This window comes from Podarcis muralis, chromosome 9, assembly GCF_964188315.1.
Source record: "Podarcis muralis chromosome 9, rPodMur119.hap1.1, whole genome shotgun sequence".
In the NCBI taxonomy this organism is placed as follows: Eukaryota; Metazoa; Chordata; class Lepidosauria; order Squamata; family Lacertidae; genus Podarcis; species Podarcis muralis.
Window position 1 is genome coordinate 53,810,756 of NC_135663.1, and position 20,357 is coordinate 53,831,112.

Consider the following 20,357-nt stretch of genomic DNA (forward strand, 5'->3'; position numbering starts at 1 on the left):
CCTCGGGTTACAGACACTTCAGGTTACAGAGTCCGCTAACCCAGAAATAGTATCTCAAGTTAAGAACTTTGCTTCAGGATTTGAACAGAAACCGTGCTCCGGCGGTACAGTGGCAGCAGGAGGCCCCATTGGCTAAAGTGGTACCTCATGTTAAGAACAGTTTCAGGTTAAGAATGGACCTCCAGAACGAATTAAGTTCTTAACCCAAGGTACCAGTGTACTAAGCATCTGATCCACTTTTAAGCTTACAGCTCTCACAGCAAAATTCCTAAGTGTTTTATAGTACAGCAATGGAAAGCAACCATTTAACTCACTCTTGTGTCTGACACAATGCTTGAGGGAACAAGGTATGTAACTGCCTCAAAAAACAAAGGTTCTACATAAAAATGGGCCTTCTCTGGAGTAGCTCCCACTTGTGGAATGCTTTCCTCAGAGAGGCATGCCTGGTGCCACAACTATTTGCTTTTTAGGCACCAGGCAAAAACTTTAATCTTCCGCTCTGTAACATTAGACTGTTTTGCCTCTTTTCATTTGACAAATGTTCTGTGACATTGGGGAGGTGGTAATTCTGTATTGATTTACTATGGATGTTTGTATGTGATGCCAATAAAAGGTTTGATGATGATGAATCTTCCGCTGATTTTGGGGGGTGGGGGGTGAGTTGGATCTGCTTTTTTACACATGTTATCAGTGAACATTTTAGGTTGCTTTTACTCTTGTGCCACTCTGTTCTGTCTTAGTCAGACCACCCTTGGAATACTGTGTCCAATTCTGGCCACCACAATTTAAGAAGCATGTTGACAAGCTGAAAGGTGTGCAGAGGAGGACAACCAACATGATTAAGGGTCTGGAAACTAAGCCTTACAAGGAGCGCTTGAAGGAGCTGGGTATGTTTAGAGGAGACTGAGAGGAGATACGATAGCCATCCTCAAATATCTCAAGGGCTGTCACATGGAGGAGGGAGCATGCTTGTTTTCTCATGTCCCGGAGGGTAGGACTCAAACCAATGGCTTCAAGTTGCAAGAAAGAAGATTCCAACTAAACATTCGGGAAAAACTTTCTGACAGTAGGAGCTGTTCTGCAGTGGAACAAACTCCCACAAGAGGTGGTGGACTCTCCTTTCTTGGAGGTTTTTAAACAGAGATTGGATGACCCTCTGCCATGGATGCTTTAGCTGAGATTCCTGCACTGCAGGGGGTTAGACTAGATGACCCTTGGGATCCCTTCCATCTCTATGATTCTATGAAATAAATATATAATTAAAATAATACAGGATTTCAAGAGCAGCTCAAATGCAGTATCTGTGACTGTCCCAAGAGCTATGTGCACAGTGGTACCTCGGGTAAAGTACTTAATTCGTTCCGGAGGTCTGTTCTTAACCTGAAACTGTTCTTAACCTGAAGCACCACTTTAGCTAATGGAGCCTCCTGCCACTGCCACGCCGCCGGAGCACGATTTCTGTTCTCATCCCGAAGCAAAGTTTTTAACCCGAGGTACTATTTCTGGGTTAGTGGAGTCTGTAACCTGAAGCATCTGAAACCTGAAGCAAATGTAACCCGAAGTACCACTTCCCATACATAGGGGGAAATGGTTTTTAATTTGGGCTAAAGAGGTCAGTGCTTGGAAGGAACTATTTCACCGAATTACCTGAAAAGTCTCTGAACTACACGTGAAAGTAGTTCCCATAACTGCTGGGTGAATTAGTGGTCACTTAAATTATTTTCAGGATAGATCTTCAATTCATCTCCATTCCATTCCCCACCTGCCTTGCAGAAGGCCCAGACTCTTAGCTTTCCTTCAAAAGGAAGTCATTTGGAATTGGAAAACAAAGTGTGGAGGCAGCTTTTTATGACTTATTAGGCAGATACAGAGTCACTGTTGTTGCTAAGGTCATTTAGTCACTTAATCATGGCTGCCAAGTAATTAGAAAGAAGGGGTGTGAGGCATTTCTTGTATCATCCCTGTACAGTCGTACCTCAGAAGTTGAATGAAATCTGCTCTAGAAGTCTGTTCGACTTCCAAAACATCCAGAAACCAAAGTGTGGCTTCTAATTGGCTGCAGGAAGCTCCAGCAGCCATTCGGAAGCCACAGAAGCCCTGTCAGACATTCAGGTTCCAAAGAACATTTGCAAACCGGAACACTCACTTCCGGGGTTGCAGCATTCAGGAGCCAAAATGTCCAAGGACCAAGGTGCTCGGGATCCAAGGTACGACTGCATCTCTGTTTTCCAATAGCAGTACCTGTTGGGTACTTGTGTGGCTGCCATAAAAGATTCCTGCATTGCAAGGGGTTGGACGAGATGATCCTCATGGTCCATTCCAACTCTACCATTCTCTGACCCTATTAACTTGAACTGAACTAGTTCCTTTTTGTATAGCTGGAACCTGAACTAGGTCCCTTTTTAAATTAGCTTTCTGAACACCTGAAGGGGTACATGGGCAAAAGAAAATCACTCTGCTAGACAGACACCATTTTAGATGATACCAACGATGAGGCAATAGCAACATTTTTGTATGTGAAATTGCCATCATATTGTGCTGTTGGGTTAATGATCAATATCTGAATAGACAATAGTAAATATCAACTTTCTGGCAGCTTATGGTTGGCATCACAATACAGATGCACATATACATCCGGACTGCATTTTCAGTTTCCAGCCCAGCAAAGGAATATGCATGCAAAACCTGCTTGTGACTACATCTCTGTTTTGCTGGGCTAGGTAACAGTGCAGAACTCAAATGCAACATAGCTTTTAAAGAATACCACACACAAGGAAGCTTCTTACTTTGGTTGTGCCAAGCAGCCTGGTGCTACAATACTGCAGCTTGCATCATCACTCTGGAGGTTTGTGAGTTCTACCATGTTGATCATCACGTCATTTGTATGACCTGGAAGTTTGGGAAGAGAAGAGAGTATCTTCTCCGCTAGGTTGTCACCATGATGACCAACTGCTCCTGAAAAAGAATAATCCATTGACTTAGCAAAAGGTCTATTACATGAGCGTTCAGAACAAAACAAAATCATATGACTGTGTACACAAAAAGAACAGCTGAACAATGTCAATATTAAAATGGCAAAGAAAGTGAATTTTAGAAGTTGACCATTTGGAAGACAGCTATGAAAACAAACAAATATCACCATGATTGTATAAAATGAATTCACACTCTATTCACATAGTGGAAAAACAGTAAACTAGACCCCAGTGTCTAGATCTCTTATATACAACCATGATTTGACAGTAATTGGAAAGGTGGTTAAATACTGGCAGATGTGCACATATCGCAGAAGTATGTTTACACTTTAACTGGCATCTCATAGGTTTATTAACTTGGGATGGATTTGAAATAATCCACGGTCTCCAAGACTGCCTTGGCAAGCCACTTGGATTCTTCCATAATGTTATCACTACTGCCTCTTTCAAGGAAGATGGGCATTATGCCCTCTCTTAAAGTGGCACTAACCATCTTCAGGGATCCTACTGAAAGCTCATCCCTGGAAGATTTCACTAGCCAGGAAGAGCAGCAACCCAAAGAACAAGATGTTTCAACCCTTGTTATCACTTGCCAGCCTGCTCAAGTTACGCAAGCTGAAAAGTATCCATAACAGCATAACCAGACAGTGTTTAGGAGCACCTGCCTCCAACTCTTTAAAGAATCACAATATCCAAGTTAGAGTAAATACAAACTATTATATCAGCAAACTGTAATGCCTTGGTCAAGCTGTTAATCCCTCAAACATCTTACCTGTCAAATCTAATGTCCTGTCCACAAAGATGACAGAAGCTCTGTGTTGTGCAGTTTTCCTTCTGGTCTTAGCCTGGGCATAATTTGCCAGATCCCCTGCAATTATCTTACTTATTGTCCCAACAGCAAAACATTCCTCCCGCACACTGAGGTACTCAAACAAGCTGTTGAAATCAGAAACCCAGGACCTGATCTGAAGCTGCAACTCTGAAGACAGAGATGAAAAATCAACATCACTCAAGTGGGAGATTTTCTTCTTCTCCGGTCTAGCTTTATTGATCCGAGGCAAATCCTCAGCCATCAAGGGGAAAAACAAGGAGAAGGCAGGTGCTACAAAGAGATGAGGCGAGATGGGTGCCAAGAACAAAGGGGCATGTTGAACCTCTGCAGTGTAGTTCATGTTTCCCATCCACTGGCAGAGCTTCTCTTCAAACTGTTCAAAGACCACCCGGCCGACACCTTCAACCTCAGTAGTGCCGGGAGCGTTGTGGGCCTGCAAGTGCACCGCATGGCTGACAGCTGTGAAAACCACACAGTACTGGAAGTTGCTGAGAGTGACAATGTCACGGATGATGTCCACCGTCCTGCCTTTCAGCAAGCTGCCCACCACAAAGACAGCTTTGGGCTGGTCCGCACCTCCAGATTCAAAGCTGGAAAACTCCTTGACGTTGATCGCCCCGGCCTGCAGCAACCTCCCAGCTCCTCCGCACGCCCAGTGAAGGCTTTCGGCACAAGCAGGGTCCATGAACACAACAGCCCGCTTGGCCTTGGCAAACACCTGCCCCCAGGCTTGCTGGCAGAATTGCGACATCCCAGCAGGGGCTGTGGGAGAGGAGGAGGTAGTGGAAGAGGAAGACATCGTGGGAGAGGCTTGCTGGAGTCCCCCTGGCACTTCTCAGTGGGTACCACTCCAGACGACGGGCTGCAAGGGGTGTCAGTGAGGAAAGTGAAAAGAAGCCCTTTGCTATGTGTTGAAGCAGGAAGCGCACCTCCGAGGCCGGTCAGGCGGCGCGGGATACTTAAATCAGGCACATCCTAAGCCACTCCGGCACTTCACAAGCGGGTAGCGGAGTTGACAGCACCGCCGGCCTCCACAATCCGCACACGCCTATCTTTGAAGCGGTCGCGCGGATTCAACGTCATCTTCCAGCTCCCGACTCCAATTGGCCGGTCGGGAAGACCAGGAGGCGGGGCGCTGTTTCGGGCGTTTGTAAGAACGAAGCTCTTTGGCCGGCAAATGCCCCTCTCACCTGAGGGCGGAAGTTCGCCTACCAACCCGGAAGAGCCGCGGAGGCTGAATGGAGCCTGGGCAACGTGTAGCGGGGCGGGACCTTTGAGAGTTGTGTCGGGCGTTTCTCCTACTGTTTTCGGTTCTGAACTGTTCTGTCACGTTCGCCTTATTATTTTTTTAATGACGGTTTTGAAAGACAAAATAGTATTCGGTGGTGTTTTCATGTCCTAGTGATAGCAATTGTAGTAGTAATAGCAACAGCACACCCAGGACTAGCTACAGGTCTCGTCGTCTCGCATAATTGTCTCATCAGATTTAATATCTGTTAAACAATGTATTGTTGAATGTCATAAAAGCTGGAAGCCTGAATTCTGTAGAGACTTGTCATAGTTGCACTGATTAAATGTGCGTGTGGGGGCGGGAGGGTGAAGGTTTAACAGGAAAATAATCTGAGAGTTTGAGTTTTAGAGGGGAAAGGGTTGAAACTAGTTATTTAAATTAATGGTTAAGGTTGCAGTCCTAGCTGTACCTAACTTCGTGTAAGCACCATTGAGTTTGGTGGGGCTTTGTTCTGAGTGAACCGGTTTAGGTTTGTAGTCTCATTAATTTAAAACATTTAATACCCATTCTTCATTGCAAATGCAGTTCTAGAACTGGCTACAATTAAAACTAATCCACCTGCTTGGTAACATTGACTTAATAAGCAAGTCAGATAAATTGCAACCAGCCAGCAATAATCATAGATCATGATCCTTTTTGTAATCCATGGAATAAGAGGAGAGTGCTGTTGTACTCAGGTCCTGTTCACTAGCATTTTATACATGAGACAGGATGGTAAATCAACCTTTGTTTTAATCCAGCAGTACCGTCAGGTAGAAGTCCTTGAACCTATTAAAATAAGCATGTATACCTACACAACACTGGGAGTGTTATGAACAACTAACTTCAGCAAAAAAAAAAAAAAAAGGTATGCAATTCTTAAACCTCTACAAAAGTCCACACAACCCAGACTACAAACTACAAAGCACTACAGGACGACAGCAGGAACAACAAAATACTGATATGTATTTCTGGATCTGTTTTTCAAGGTGACTTGAGTAAATGGACAAAGTTACAAAGAAGCTATCACTAGCTAATCTGTTCTGGGGGGAAACCTGTTTTCAAAAGTCATTAATGCAAGTCCCTCTCATAGGTATGATTTAATCTGAATCAATATTCATTCACCAGGCCAAACCATTTTAATGCCAGGGTTGAGCCATGGAACAACATGTGAAGTGGTAGCAGAGTATATGCAAATTGTTTTTCCCCTCCCCACTGAGTGTCTTAAATAAATTTATCAACCTGGATGCCTCCCAAAACAAATGGTCTGATATAAAGGCAGGCCTGAAAGCTAGCACCTCTTATTTTAGAAATACGGTAAATTGCTAATGCTGATTAAAGGAGCTGACTTCTCTTCACTAGGCCAACTCTACCACAAGCTGAAGACACTGAGGAAAAAGAGCAAAGGGACTTTCAGAATGGAAGGTTGGTAAAGGTTATGTTTAAAGGCATGGGGACTATAGAATCAAATTAAGGTGTTTAGATGGGTGGAAAAGGGAAGTTCCCAGTGGCTTGAGTTGTACAGTCTCAGAGAGCACTTAGCGGGCATAAAATGGCATTATAAGACCCTAGAAATAGGAAATGCCATTCTAACCAGGCAGTGAGTGGGAAACCTGACTGGTACATCAAAACAAAACTACCTTGCTTAAGAATGAAAAGTGCTTTGCAGTAACAGCCGCCCAGCCCAATCATATGCCTCAAATCACACCCACTTTTTGCAAGAAGAGAACTAATTAAAACTGGATAAAAAATAAAATCTTTAAGCATCTGGTTTATTTTAAGTCCCTTCCACGGGGGTACCTTGCAAGTAGATGCACACACCTTTGAGAAACAGGCGAGCCGTTTGAGTGGATTGAGAATGCATCTCACGTGCGTTTGTGTGTGCTGAGACGAGTGCATTAAATCCTCTGGGCTGCCCGCATCTGACTACAGCACTGAATTTGTAACTACTTTGTAATTGTGGTTTCAACGCTGCTGCGTGTCACAGCCACCCTCAGTGGAGCGGATAAAGAAGTGCAGGTGTTGCTGCTCAGGGACAACCCCACATCCTTTGGGGGGGGGAATCTCCTCAGTTTCCCAGTGCACTCTTGTCCTGGGCAAGTAAGCCCCGCTGAGCTCAGCAGGGCTTACTTCAGAGTAAGCACGCTTAGGGCTTCCAGAGAGCAAAGCGGCGCCCACCGACGGGGCCCAGGCCTGCCCCTTCCCGAGCGTGTCAAGTCGCGCAGCGGCGGCGGAGGGGAAGTGCAGGCCGAGACGCCGTCGCGCTTGCCGCCGCCGCTCGGCTTCTCCGGAGGCGGGGGAGAGAGAGAGAGGCAGTGGCAGCCATTGTTGTTGTCCTTCCTATTGCCGCCGTCAAGAATCAAAAGCGGTCGAGGTTGGAGGGGGCGGGGGCGCACTGCGGGACTCGCCTCAGCGAAGCGCCACCAGGCCTTCCTCGTGCAGAATCAGCAGCAGCAGCCATGTCGGCCGGCGGCGAAGTGGAGAGGCTGGCGGCGGACCTGAGCGGGGCCGGCGCCGGGGATGAGGAGGAGGAGTGGCTCTATGGCGGTACGAAGCTTCTTTCAAACCCCACCACCACCTCTTTCCTTTCTTCAAGCTGCTCTCCACCTCCCCACGCCGCCATTATGCTGCTTGCCGGGCCGCCCCTCCTCGGGTTTCGGCTGGCGGGAAACGCTAGGCCCTGCCCGTTGCCAGGCCGCGGCCGGGGCCTGCTCTTTCCGCGGCCGGCTTTTCGGGCTCCCAAAGGACGGGGAGGCCTCTGGGAAGGAGGCGGGTTGCCCTTTGCAGCGCGGCGCCTTCCCCTGGCCGCCTTTATGCCGTTTGCCCGTCTCCTTAAGGGAGGCTCGGTAGGCCCCGCTGTGGATTTGGAGCCCCATGGGTTGGAAAGCGAATAGGCACACCGGGCCCCATCGTACATTCACCGGGGAAGAGTTAAGCCCCGCTGAACATGCGCATGCATATGGGGTTTTTTTAAGCAGCCGAGAGGGGCTCCCTGGATGTAGTTGGGGTGCCTTGTGAATCGATTTGGGTCTTTGTGAAAAAGGAAATAAGTCACGGTCTGATTCGAAGCCTCGTGCTTTGGTGGGAGACTCCTCCCTGACTCTGCATAGCCCTGGATTTTGTGTTTTTAATACTCCGCCCACCAGCTTTTTAATACGTTTTAACTCGACCACCACCATATCGAGGCACTTCCTTTCTCTCAGGAGTTGACCGAGGTCTTTGGACCAGTAGCGATTTTTGAACGTTTTGTTGTTATTAGTGGTAAGGTAAATCAGAAATACTGGGGGAGTTGGAAGGCTGCCAGCAGCAATGCACCAACCTGTTTTGGTCCTTTGCCTTCCTGCCTGAGAGACATGGGAAAGCACAAGGTGTTCAGAAACACACTTTTATTGAGATTGTTTCTAAACAGTACAAAGATCATAAGGGGAAAGTAGAGAGTTAAGGCACAAACGGTATGTCATTATGATGCTGATGATGATTCATTAAATTTGTATACCACTCTTATTCCATAGATCTAGGCAGAAATATACAAGGTAAAAACACAAGTTCCATAATAAAACAAGAACACCACTCCCTCTATATTGCTGCTTTACTGGAGGTGTGTGTCCCTATGTGTTTAAGCTTGCATGGAAAAGGCAGGAAGCAGGTTGCAGCTCACAAAGAAAAAGTACAAAGAAAACACAGCTCACATCTGTTGGTGCTTTGAACCCATTATGAATTCATGTGTAGAAGGACTAGTAAAAAGGGAGACAATCCTGACTGCAGATAACACATGGTTTGAGAAATGCAGCTGGAATATTTAGAAATGGAATCTGTGCATTTTGTATAAAATGAAAACTGGAAATTTGTGAGGGATTCTTGTTTGTACTATTGCAGTCAGAGATAATTTTGAGGTAGTATTTTTTCTTCTTGTTGCTTTTTGTAGATGAAAATGAAGATGAGAAACCCGAGGAAACATCTGGCAAGTAGGTATTCTTTTATTTGTGTATATCGTTGTAGCATTGAGTGTGAAATGTGTTGAAAATACATGAATTTATTATTATTTGTTGAAGAGCTACTATACGATACAATACGCCACACTGGTGGCGCTGTGGTCTAAACCACTGAGCCTCTTGGGCTTGCCAGTTGGAAGGTCAGTGGTTCGAATCCCTGCAATGGGGTGAGCTCCCATTGCTCTGTCCCAGCTCCTGCCAACCTAGCAGATCAAAAGCTCCCCAGTGCAAGTAGATAAATAGGTACCGTACCACTGTGGTGGGAAGGTAAATGGTGCTTCCGTGTGCTCTGGATTACGGTGTTCCGTTGCACCAGAAGCGGGTTAGTCATGCTGGCCACATGACCCGGAATGCTGTCTGTGAGATGAGTGCTGCAACCCCATAGTCGCCTTTGACTGGACTTAACCGTCCAGGGGTCCTTTACCTTTTTTTCTCAGCCTAACCCATCTCGCAGGGCTGTGAGAATATTATGCAGAAGGAGGAGGACCATGTACACTATCCTTGAGGAAGGATGGGATATTAATGCAGTATTAAATAAACATACAGTTTTTTATGGAACGCTATTTCATCCATCCATGATATAACAACAAGTACATAACCCATTTTAAGTGGAACTCATTTTCTTATACATCTTAACATCTCATAACTTGGTTAATGTTTTTTATTATGATTATTTTTAAGTGCTCAACCTCCGACTGGAAATGAAGAAGAAGCCGCTGCTGAAAATGGTGTCGTGAAAACGGTGATTGAAACCAGTTATTTGATGTACTTGGATTCTGAACAAACTGCTTGTGGTGACTAATGAACTCAAGTCAATGTGTTTTTTTGCAAGATGTTATTATCACAACATTCAGTTAAGTCAGCCCAGGTGCTAAATGATTTGAAAAATCCAAAGCTTGATAGTGCGGCTTCTGGAATTAGGCTCATCTTTGAAAGCCCATCCAATAAATCAGCTTCACTGTCCTCTTGCCTTTTCCCCCCCCCTTCTCCACAATGGTGTTGAACATCAGTCAAAAACTGGTACAATGTTATGAATAGATTTAACATGATTGCAAAAACAATTTAGTTCAGTAGGAGTTTGTTTCACCGAGTCATGTGATTGCATTTAACTAATGCTGAAATACTTGCCTTGTTACTGAAAAACAACAAAACAAACTACCTGATACAGATCGTCTTCATACTACATGCACATAACACAACCCCAATGGCTGTTTGTTGTGAAGAATGGTAGTTTTAGGAGAGACCAGCTGGGTAGATAATTAGTATTTTATCCCTTGTCCCAATACCTGCTTTTTTCCGTTGCATTGAAGTTTGGAGCAGTATCAGTGAATAATTTGTCCAACTTTGTGGAGGAGTGGCTGCTTAGCTTTCTAATGCATTTGATAGCATTTTTGGTTGATGCCCGCCAGTATTTTCAATGGATACTATGGACGTACGCACAAGTATTTCAGACTTCGTGTGCCTTCCCGCTGCCCCCGCCAGCTTTGAGGCTGACGCTGCTTTCCCCCACCGCCAGCCTCAAAGAGCAGACTTTCCTGGCTTCAGCGAAAGCAATGCGAAGCCTCCGGAGCGCAGGCTTCGGAGGCTTCGCGTTGCTATCGCTGAAGCCAAGGAGCCTGCATTCGCCCCATAGGATGCACACACATTTCCCCTTCATTTTTGGAGCGGAAAAAGTGCATTCTATAGGGCAAAAAATACGGTAAGTCAGTGGCAGAGCCCGTATTGACTTCAGTGGTGCACCATAGTAGTACATATAAAAAGGTTCTGTGGTTGTGAAATGAGCCAGATTTCCTCTTTTTCTCTTGAGATGTCAGTGTTTATCCTCAACGCTCAGTTTTCTGCTTAGTTTTTTATTTTTTGGAAGTGTTAAATGATATAAATATTACCCAGATATGAAAAAAGCAGTACCATTATTTTTTATTTTGAAATAATTGTAGTGAAAGTACTCTATTAAATGTTAGTCTGCCATTGTTGGTCACTTACTTACATTGAATGTAATTTGTAACTGTGATCTTTCTTCTTGTAGAAAGCAACAGAGGCCGAGGATGACAGTGATAGTGATAGTGATGACGATGAAGATGATGTTCAGGTCACAATAGGAGATATTAAAACAGGAGCCCCACAATATGGGTAAGCTGTCTGCAGTGATGTGGGGCAGATTATCCTATGCAGATTACTCTAGTTTGCATTGGAAAATTATCAGAAAACCCATATCATTGGTTGGTTGGTTGGTTGGTGGTGGGCTCAGCACCTGACTTCCATGACACAATGGATCTGATCTAAGGCAGGCAAGTGAATATTCACTTCCCTTGTCAAACTGTAGCAAGGAAACGTGTAAGTTGTAACACTTTGTTTTTTGTTTTTCAACCATCTGGTCATGTGTTTGATCAGGCCAGTTTCATTTTTGATGGACTAATCACACATGGGCTTTTTATAAGTAACATACAAAGCTCAAAATAAAAAAAAGTTTTTTCCCTTTTGGTACTTTGCCAGGTTGACTAATTAAAAAGTAACACAATCCAACTGATTCTAGATAATATAGCTTTATAATGCAACATCTTGGTTTTTCATAATATTGAAAGTCTGCACTTATGCTGCAGATGCTTTGAAACACATGATTCAAAATGGGAATATGGTGCCAGCATGTTCCTCAAATTCTTAGGTTAGGGGGGTTTTGTGCCTTGGATAATGTGTTTACAAAATATTGGGCTTTCTTTCATGTGCAAATAATGGGTGCTAAAGTTGGCAGCTGTCAACCTTCATTTTTCCACTTAATAATACAAACATTAATTTTTAGGTATGGAGCAGCCCCAGTGAATCTCAATATCAAGACAGGAGGACGATCTTACGGATCTTCTGGTAAGCGTCTTCTGTGCTGTCAAAAATAAAAAATAGAAGAAAAAATCAGCATTCTGTACTGACTGCATTTATATACAGCTGTAAAGTTATGAATTATATCATTGCAAGAATATTTTTCTCAACAATATTAGGTAGGCTCTCCTGAGAGATGTTCCCAGGGTACCTACTGAAAGTCTTTCTTCCCCATGTATCTGTAGTTATTTCATTGTTTTCAATTATTTGTCAGGCTTATAAACACAGATATGCTTTAATTCTGGGTGTAGAATTGTTAATGGTGTGATGGTTCTTATTATAATATTTTGACACTTCTTTGTAGGTGCAAAAGTGAAAGGAGTTGATCTGGATGCACCAGGAAGTATTAATGGTGTTCCACTATTAGAAGTTGATTTGGATTCCTTTGAGGATAAACCTTGGAGAAAGCCAGGTAACAAATTTTGCTATTTGAATTTTTATCACTGTAGAAGCTTGTCAGTGAGATTGTATAAAAATGTGGGTTTTCCATGTAGCAAATTAGAACTTAAGCCATTAGTCAACTAGAAAGTAGGGTGATCACTATTGCTCAGAACCCAATGAACACAATTTATGGATAAGAAGTTGTGTTGTTAATTTCTTAAATCAATGAGGAATAAACCCTTACTTAAATAAATGAATTTTCATGTACAAGAATATGCCTGAGCATCTTTTAAATCATTGTATCAACAGAGCAGTCCTCTTAACTGCATAGGTGTCTCTTGGAGTTTTCTGCTTTGCGGCAGTTGTTCTTTGCTAGATTATGTACCATTTGGTCAAGTGCCCTCTCCCTTGTACTGCAGTTAATTAATTGTCACTGCTGGTAGCTAATACGTGCTGCAGGGGGGAGTAGAAAACACCCCCTTTTAGAATGGTTTTCAGCTATGTTTCACTTAAAAACCAACAGCTTAGTGGAGGACTGGGTTATTTCCCTTCCTCTCTGCCAGTTGAGTTGTAACGTTTAGACTGTTTGTGTTTTATCCCTCTTCAGGTGCTGATCTCTCAGATTATTTCAATTATGGGTTTAATGAAGACACCTGGAAAGCATACTGTGAAAAACAAAAGAGAATACGAATGGGACTTGAAATTTTACCTGTTACCTCAACGACAAATAAAATTACGGTAATGAATAGACTCTCTGATTACCAAAATATGGAAATGCTTTTCCTTCTGAAGTTGGAATAGCACTGTCTCCGCAGTGAGTGTTAGAAGTCTTTGTGTGGTTCAAAGTACATACCTACCTTCCTTCCTCTTCCTGTCACCTAGAAGTTTTGCTCCATTTCTTTGTTGGCCTTTGTGTTGATAGTGTGGAACCACCAAGCTACAACTAGCTTGTAACCTGTTGTTAGTTGTATTGTAGCCCATCAGTCCATAATGTGGTGTTTTAATGGGCAATGTGTTATTTAACTTAGGCCGAAGACATTGCTATGGAAGTAACTCCAGGGGCAGAGATTCCAGATGGCACATACAATCTTTTTAAGGTGAATGTTGGTAAACTTTCCTTAGTCACTCTAATCACTGTTTGCCATACCATTTCCAAGGTCTGAATCTAAGCACAAGTGGGCGTAGCTGTTTTCCCCAAGTGTTTTGATGTATACTCCAGATGTGCTGCATGTAGAACCCTGTAATTTACCTTTGCTGCTGCAAGCCTGTGACTTGATGGCCTAATGTACTAATGATTGCTCTGGCAGTTCTTTAATTCCTTGTATGCTGCATCCCTTTAGTCAGATGAGTTTCTAGTTTATGGGAGTGTCGATGTTTAATGTGTTTTTATTTTCTGTGCAGTATTCCAGTGAGAAAACATGCTGGAGAATGATCAGAACCAATTGAACGGATGGCTTCTCTTGTGTGTCCCCCCCCCCCCCCCCCGATATCAGGAATGATCCACTTCTGTATTATTGGGGGCAGAGCAATTTACTCCCTCATAGATAACTATAAAGCTGGCAGTAAGGATAGAGAAACACATATTTTGGCTGGTGTTGGCAGACAGCTGTCATCACTGACCCTTTCACTCTGATGTGCATGGAGAGCTCCAGAGAGGGAACAGTTTTATTAGCCCTACAAGATACTGGGAACAGCAAGAACGTTGACTGTTTCTGAAGTTAGAACCTAGACATGAGACTTTGCCTTTCCCCTGCCATACGTTCATGTAGAAGGACTCACAGGCAATGCAGTGTTTATCTCTTTCTTGCATGAAGTGTGTGAGTTTATTGTCCTCTTGAGATCTCTGTGCTGTGTGGAGAACTTGGGGGAGGAGAGGAGCCTTGCTTCGTGCTGGATAAATGGTAGGAGGTCTCCATTGGCAACTGCATTTGTGGACGCCTGAGTGTAAAAACTTTATATTAAGGGACGACATGGTGTGAGACGATGAGTAGGTTCCTGGTGCCAAGGAACCAATATGCTTTTGGAAAAAATGGCTTCAAGATTGATGGGGGTGCTTTGTTTTTCCAGAATGCATACATGAGTGCAGTTGAATAGAATGTGTAAGCTCATGAAAGCTCTTTGTTTCTTAAAGTGAAAGTTGGAACTATACGATTCCCTTTCTTTAAAACACTTTCATTTAGATTGGGCAAGTAGGGGCGAGGTAGAGGAGGTTATAGCCCAAGGGCAACCAGTTACCAATCCCTTTTTATGCACAGTTGTCTAATATAATTAGTTTTACTATGTAAATAAGAATGCCTGATCAATGTTAATACTATATGCCTGCAGGTAAATTTGAATAGAGATTTTTGATTGGATTCATCAGCCAAGTTTTCCATTCTTTATTAGCGTTCAGTAATCCAATTCTGGGTACAGAAGACCTAATTGATGCCTAATCTAGACAAGGCTGATGTAATACTAATAATTTGAAGTTTGCTCTTGCCTAGTTTGTCTCTTTATTTTTTATTGTATCCTTTAAAGGACATTAGGGTGGCATTAAGCCTAGCAACAATTCTAAGAGGTAGTGACTTTCAAGGCCGCCTTGCAAACTTAATATTTAAATCTGGATTTGAACTTTTCCACATTCAAACTCAGAACTCTGACTGCTGCACTGCAATAGCAGACTTTGAATGATCCTGATTTAAAATTCTGTGGTCCAGTGGTGCTTTTCATTAACATCTGGTGAGAATTTGAAGACTAGATGTACTTTGCTGCCTTCAAATAAGGGGAGATCTTTGGGAATACATTAGCCTTTTAGTGATCTTATGGATGCCCAGATTGGAGGGTTTTAACAGTCCAGATGGCTCTGCTCTCTTAGACTACTTGATGGCATTGGAGTGGTATGTTGGTGGCTTTTCTGAGCACGGAGCTGTGAAAATGGATGTGGTTTATCCTACCTGGCCTGCTCTTTGGCAATTTATACAGTCATAATTAGCTGTACAACACCACAATATTATTTTTGCCTAAATAGAGGGAGACATTATTGCCACATACATAGCAGTAATTATTTGTTTCCTCAAGCAAGTAGCTAAGAGCACCCTGCTCTATTGTAAAAAGAAAGGGTTTTGATTCCTGTCTCTGCTTAATTTGTATGTTAAGTTTTGTTTACTTTACTTGAAGAAGAATTTTCTTAGAAAGTGGGAGGCATTTTTTTTAATGACACAGTTCATGTGCAGGACAGTCTGCATGGAGACTAGTCTAGATTATTGCAGTCCTTGTTCAATGGCTTGGAATTCTTAAATTTATAGAGACACAATCGTTCTGTAGCCTTGTTCCTTTCTGATGTTGAAGATGGGCATAATTATCTGAAAGGAGATGATCACATTTAATGAGACTACAATTACTGTGGCAACTGCGTTTTGCTTTTTGCTCTAGATGTCATGAAGAACTGCTTTTCCACGGTGGAGACCATATGAGTTTGTTTTGCTTTTGTTCTGGTAGAAACGTGGTTGTTCAAACTTTTCAAATGTTCACCATACTATAATTTTCAGTTTCTGTCCCTCTCCCACATTGAAGAAGTATGCTTTACATAAAATCTTACGTAGCCTGCAGCAAAATAATACAAACATTTTTGGCATTCAGAGAGTTACTTTATGCTCATTCATCAAACATGTCCAGTGGAATTTATTTTATTTCTCACTTGTTCTCTTGTGATTTATCTGATCTTCATGCTGTAGCACAAACTATTTTTGAAACTCCCCCAGATTGAAAGAAGGTTTATCACAGGCTTGTGTGGGCGACACAGGCTCTTTTTGGGTACATGGAACTAGTTGCAACAGTCTTTGAATCCAGGCCAAAATTTTCCTGCACAAGATCTGCTAAGATGAGCAGCCATAATTCGTTAAGAGTTTTGTTCTTCAGCCCTGTACTTAAGCATCTTGACTTCAGTACTTGACTTAAAGATGCTTCCCCCCCCCAATACATTAGACAGTGCTAATGAAGAAACTTTATTCTGAAGGTGCAGCAGGGAAGAACTGGAAACATGGAGAAAGAAATGCCACTCCCACCAACCAAAACTGAGTTTACTTCTCCCCCTCCCTTATTCAAGACAGGCATCCCATCAAACAGGTCAGTTGGATATTTTCAAACTGCCATAGAGAGAAAATACCTTCTAGTTGTTACCGTTCTCTTAAACTAAATAAAAGAAAAGTTTGCTATCCTTGTCTCAAATCTTAAGCTTTTTTCATATTTTAGTTTGCAATCCTAGATGTATTTGAAGTGTGTGGAATTTGACCAGGAAAAGTTAAAGGGATTTAATTATATTTTAGCATGATCAATAGTAAGAATGTGACTTTTTAAGTCTCTGTTTAAAGCACCTGTGCTAGGTAAGTACAGATAATGTGCTGGACTACATGATGAAATCACTGACAGGAACAAGCTGCTTCCCTTGTCCTTCCTCCACAAGGACTAGACTGGAAGCTTTTGTTTCATTTCCCCATTAATTGTATCTTATCAGCAACATGCTCACCTACACAATGTGTTAAGTATAGCTTGTTTGAAATGAGCCAAATTCAGACCATAGTTTGTGAAACGGGTTTTGTTTCAACAAACAGTAGTTAAGATTAACCAGTTTAGGGTTTGAACAAGGCTTACTGTATCTGTTCTTGAAAGCACTGTAGTAACTCACAGGTGGTATTTCTATTTTAATGTTTTGCTTAATGTTTTAGTCTATTCTACTCCATGTGTTTTGATACTATGTACTGACTTTTTGCTTGTGATTTTATGATTGTAAATCTGTGTGTAATGCTTAGGGATTTTGTTAAGCGATGCATGAAAGAATGAATGAACATAATTCAGTTATGATTAATAAAATATAGCAATTTCTTCCTTGACTGCACTAGCTGTGTGCATCAAAGGCTAGCTTTGGCTCATGCCGATTGGTGATAAACTCTGGCTTATCATTTTATCCAAACTGGGCCAAGGGTTGGTTCAAAATTAAAACCTAACCATGGTTTGGCGTTCCATGAATGAACCCTGTACTTGCCTGTTTCCTTTGCTTAATAACTTCGTTTGGGCACGAGCCAGGAACATACGCCTGACCCATCATTAGCCCTATTATCACTGGAAAGTGGAAAGTGACACAAACCCAGGGGTTAAACACAATAACCTAGAGTTCTTTTTTTTTTTTTTTAATAGCAGCATTACTGGCTGTACCTCATCAATGGAAAGCCGGATCAGAGTTCCCAGTAAATACCTGGGTAATTAAGTCTGGGACATAGGGCTTCTCAGATCACCTTACGCAGAGAAGGAAAGGGGTCAAAAAGGGATAGATTTGAGGTTTTGTTTCTGCTCTTCTCTTCCATTAATAAGGGACAACATACTCTATGTCTCCTATGTGGAAAGGCCAATTGGGGGTTCATTGAAAGTGGGGTAATGCCTGAGGAAAAGAAAGACCTAGAAAATTTATCTCACCAGAAACAGCGCCTCTTCTCAGTCACAGCCGAGCACTGCAGCCAGAAAAACAAGTTCAGGTGTTGGGAAGTGGCAGGACCGATATGGGAGGGCTGAATCGCCGGAACTAAGGTAAGAAGTTAAAAGGGACATAGTCCTTTTAGAATTACAATGTTAATTTTACTCATTGGTTGCATGTGTTTAGGCAAGGCTGCTGTAGAATAGCATTCTGGACTTTAGTGTATGCCCAGGTTTTGCAGCACAAACCCCTACCCTTAATTCCACAGTATAAATGTAGTGTGTAATAATAGCCACACTTCTTACATAGAGCAAAAGTGCTAAATCTTAGAGTGCAGTGATATCTGGGGGTTAATACTATCAAAACCAGGTAGGTTTTGTTCTTCTCTCTCAATATAGTAATCATTTGGTAACAGGAAAGCATAGAAATAGGGCAAGCTTCACATCAGAATAGCAGGCTTCATATGCTGCTAACGAACAGAATGCGAACTAGTTTGTAAACTGTGTGTGCCTGTGTATCCCCTTATTTCCATTGTGGAACGCAAGGAGGATATCTATCCAGTACTTGCCAGACTCATACCTTTAGATAGCTGGTGGCCTCGCATCCCTTCATTGCACACCGTAGCGCCATCCTTTTAAAGTATCAGTTTGTGAAATTACAAAGTAATTCTTTGCAGAAAGGATGAACCTCCCAACCCTTAACTTCCATCACTTTTAACAATAACAGCTTTTGTGACAGTTGCCACAATAGTAGGTATACAGTCCTACTTATCTCCGAAAAGATTGTTGATTATTGGCTCATTGCCTCCAGCTAGATGAAGTGTATATGTCATTTCTGTCAGTCTTCAGGCACTGATATTTTGTGTTTTGATTTGTTTGGCTATTTAATCTACATGTTGCAGACCCTGTATTAACTTTGTTTTCCCACCTAGTTCCTAAGTATAAGATTTTAAACCTGTATTTTTAGTGGTTTCTGATTTGTCCTCATTCAAGGGTCCACAAACTTTGCTTGGCTTGATCACTTCTTCAAGGAGCAGGATATTGGCACTGGCCTTCCACTATAACTCTGAAACTTTACATGATTTCCAGGACAATCCTTTAGCCCCAGACCCCTTGAAGCTGGGGGGGGGGGGTCATCACAGTTAAACAGTACTTCTGAGATACCTAGGGCTCTGTTGGATTCACTACAATCGCAGCACAAAATAGGCAAGTAGCACTCGTCCTGATCTGGAGCTTGTGGGGGAAGAGTCTTGAATTGTCCAGAAATTGAGCTTGAAGTTCAGGTGGAGGATTGTGCTTTTTTGCGACTGTGTTGATGCACAGTCTTCTACAAAACCACTCACCAACAAATAATATAATAATAATTTATTTATACCCCGCCCATCTGGCTGGGTTTCCCCAGCCACTCTGGGCGGCTTCCAACAGAATATTAAAATACAGTAATCTATTAAACATTAAAAGCTTCCCTAAACAGGGCTGCCTTCAGATGTCTTCTAAAAGTCTGGTAGTTGTTTTTCTCTTTGACATCTGGTGGGAGGGCGTTCCATGGGGGGGTGCCACTACCGGGAAGGCCCTCTGCCTGGTTCCCTGTAACTTGGCTTCTCGCAGGGAGGGAACTGCCAGAAGGCCCTCGGCACTGGACTTCAGTGTCCGGGCAGAACGATGGGGGTGGAGACGCTCCTTCAGATATACTGGACCATGAGATGAGGATGTTTTTCCTCCTGACAAGTAAAAAACCAACCAACCCAGGGTCATGTGTTCTGATGGCTTCCAGCCTGATCCCATAAATAGCTGAGTATATATACTTCATTTATTAGCTGGAGGTGCATTTGCTCAGTGCAAAGGGGAATACACTCTGAGTGTGCTCATGGGCCTTTTTACTACATTCCCACTGGCTTGTAGAAATATTGTTGTCTGCTGATTTTGGACACAATTTGTTGTCTTTTACCTTATTGCCCTACCTTTTCCCCAACTCCAAGGTTGAAAGGAAGGTTGGATGTCGTTGTGCTTGCCAGAGGATGGTAGAATACTGATCATGCTGAGTAAAGTTGAGTGAAATTGTGGACCCATGTCAGTGTAGTTCATAATATGTTTGAATGTAGAAGCCTTTTAAGTACGGATTAGGGGCCCTAATTTTCTGGTGTATAGTCTGCCTCTGTATGCTTGCTGCTACCCTCTTCCTATTGCTAATGATCAATGTAGCTTCATCTTTCTCCTAACCATTATTTTCTGTTTTTTCAGAGCAGGCTACACTATTAAAGATTTAACACCCTAAAATTCTTAACTGCTGGCAAAAAGGTTGTGTTTGTCTTCTGCTTTTAGTTTGCCTGCTTGCATGTTCCCTTGAAATACTGTTGAAGATTTCGAGGCTTTTCTTAGGTTATGTTCTCATCAGCTGTTTGTAAATTTTGGCTCCTTTGTAACTAGTGTAGAATTCATTCATACGTATATTTATCATCTGGTAGTTAATGTTTGACTTAGTTGCGTTTTGTTTTAACAATATTAAAGTTGTTGACTGTTGTTGCCGGACTATTTCACTTCTGTAGCTACAGGCACTGTGCAGGTATAGAAAAATGTCAATTATTAAAGGGGAA

The 20,357-nt window shown here is 42.7% G+C and overlaps 2 protein-coding genes across 17 annotated transcripts in view; one reads left to right on the forward strand and one right to left on the reverse strand.

Annotated features, from left to right (window-relative positions):
- SCFD2 (sec1 family domain containing 2) overlaps positions 1-4,878 on the reverse strand; it is a 146,540-nt gene extending 141,662 nt beyond the window's left edge. The window contains exons 1-2 of the mRNA XM_028745201.2: positions 3,745-4,878; positions 2,787-2,955 (exon numbers count right to left, since the gene is read on the reverse strand). Coding sequence (XP_028601034.2) covers positions 2,787-2,955; positions 3,745-4,603 — 1,028 coding nt within the window. The 5' untranslated portion in view covers positions 4,604-4,878. The remainder of the gene's footprint in view (positions 1-2,786; positions 2,956-3,744) is intronic.
- Positions 4,879-6,387: 1,509 nt separating this feature from the next.
- The window catches only part of FIP1L1 (factor interacting with PAPOLA and CPSF1), a 34,933-nt gene continuing 20,963 nt past the window's right edge, over positions 6,388-20,357 (forward strand). For 3 of the 16 annotated variants that reach the window (XM_077934278.1, XM_077934281.1, XM_077934279.1), the window contains exons 1-10: positions 6,388-6,499; positions 9,000-9,039; positions 9,748-9,808; positions 11,093-11,196; positions 11,864-11,925; positions 12,242-12,349; positions 12,926-13,056; positions 13,347-13,415; positions 16,313-16,422; positions 17,770-17,877. In XM_077934278.1, the coding sequence (XP_077790404.1) occupies positions 6,403-6,499; positions 9,000-9,039; positions 9,748-9,808; positions 11,093-11,196; positions 11,864-11,925; positions 12,242-12,349; positions 12,926-13,056; positions 13,347-13,415; positions 16,313-16,422; positions 17,770-17,877 (890 nt within the window). In that variant the 5' untranslated portion in view covers positions 6,388-6,402. Of the gene's footprint in view, positions 6,500-7,310; positions 7,622-8,999; positions 9,040-9,747; positions 9,809-11,092; positions 11,197-11,863; positions 11,926-12,241; positions 12,350-12,925; positions 13,057-13,346; positions 13,416-16,312; positions 16,423-17,769; positions 17,878-20,357 lie in introns of those variants that run through there. The other 13 variants (XM_077934282.1, XM_077934284.1, XM_077934285.1 and 10 more) reach the window with 8 other exon arrangements.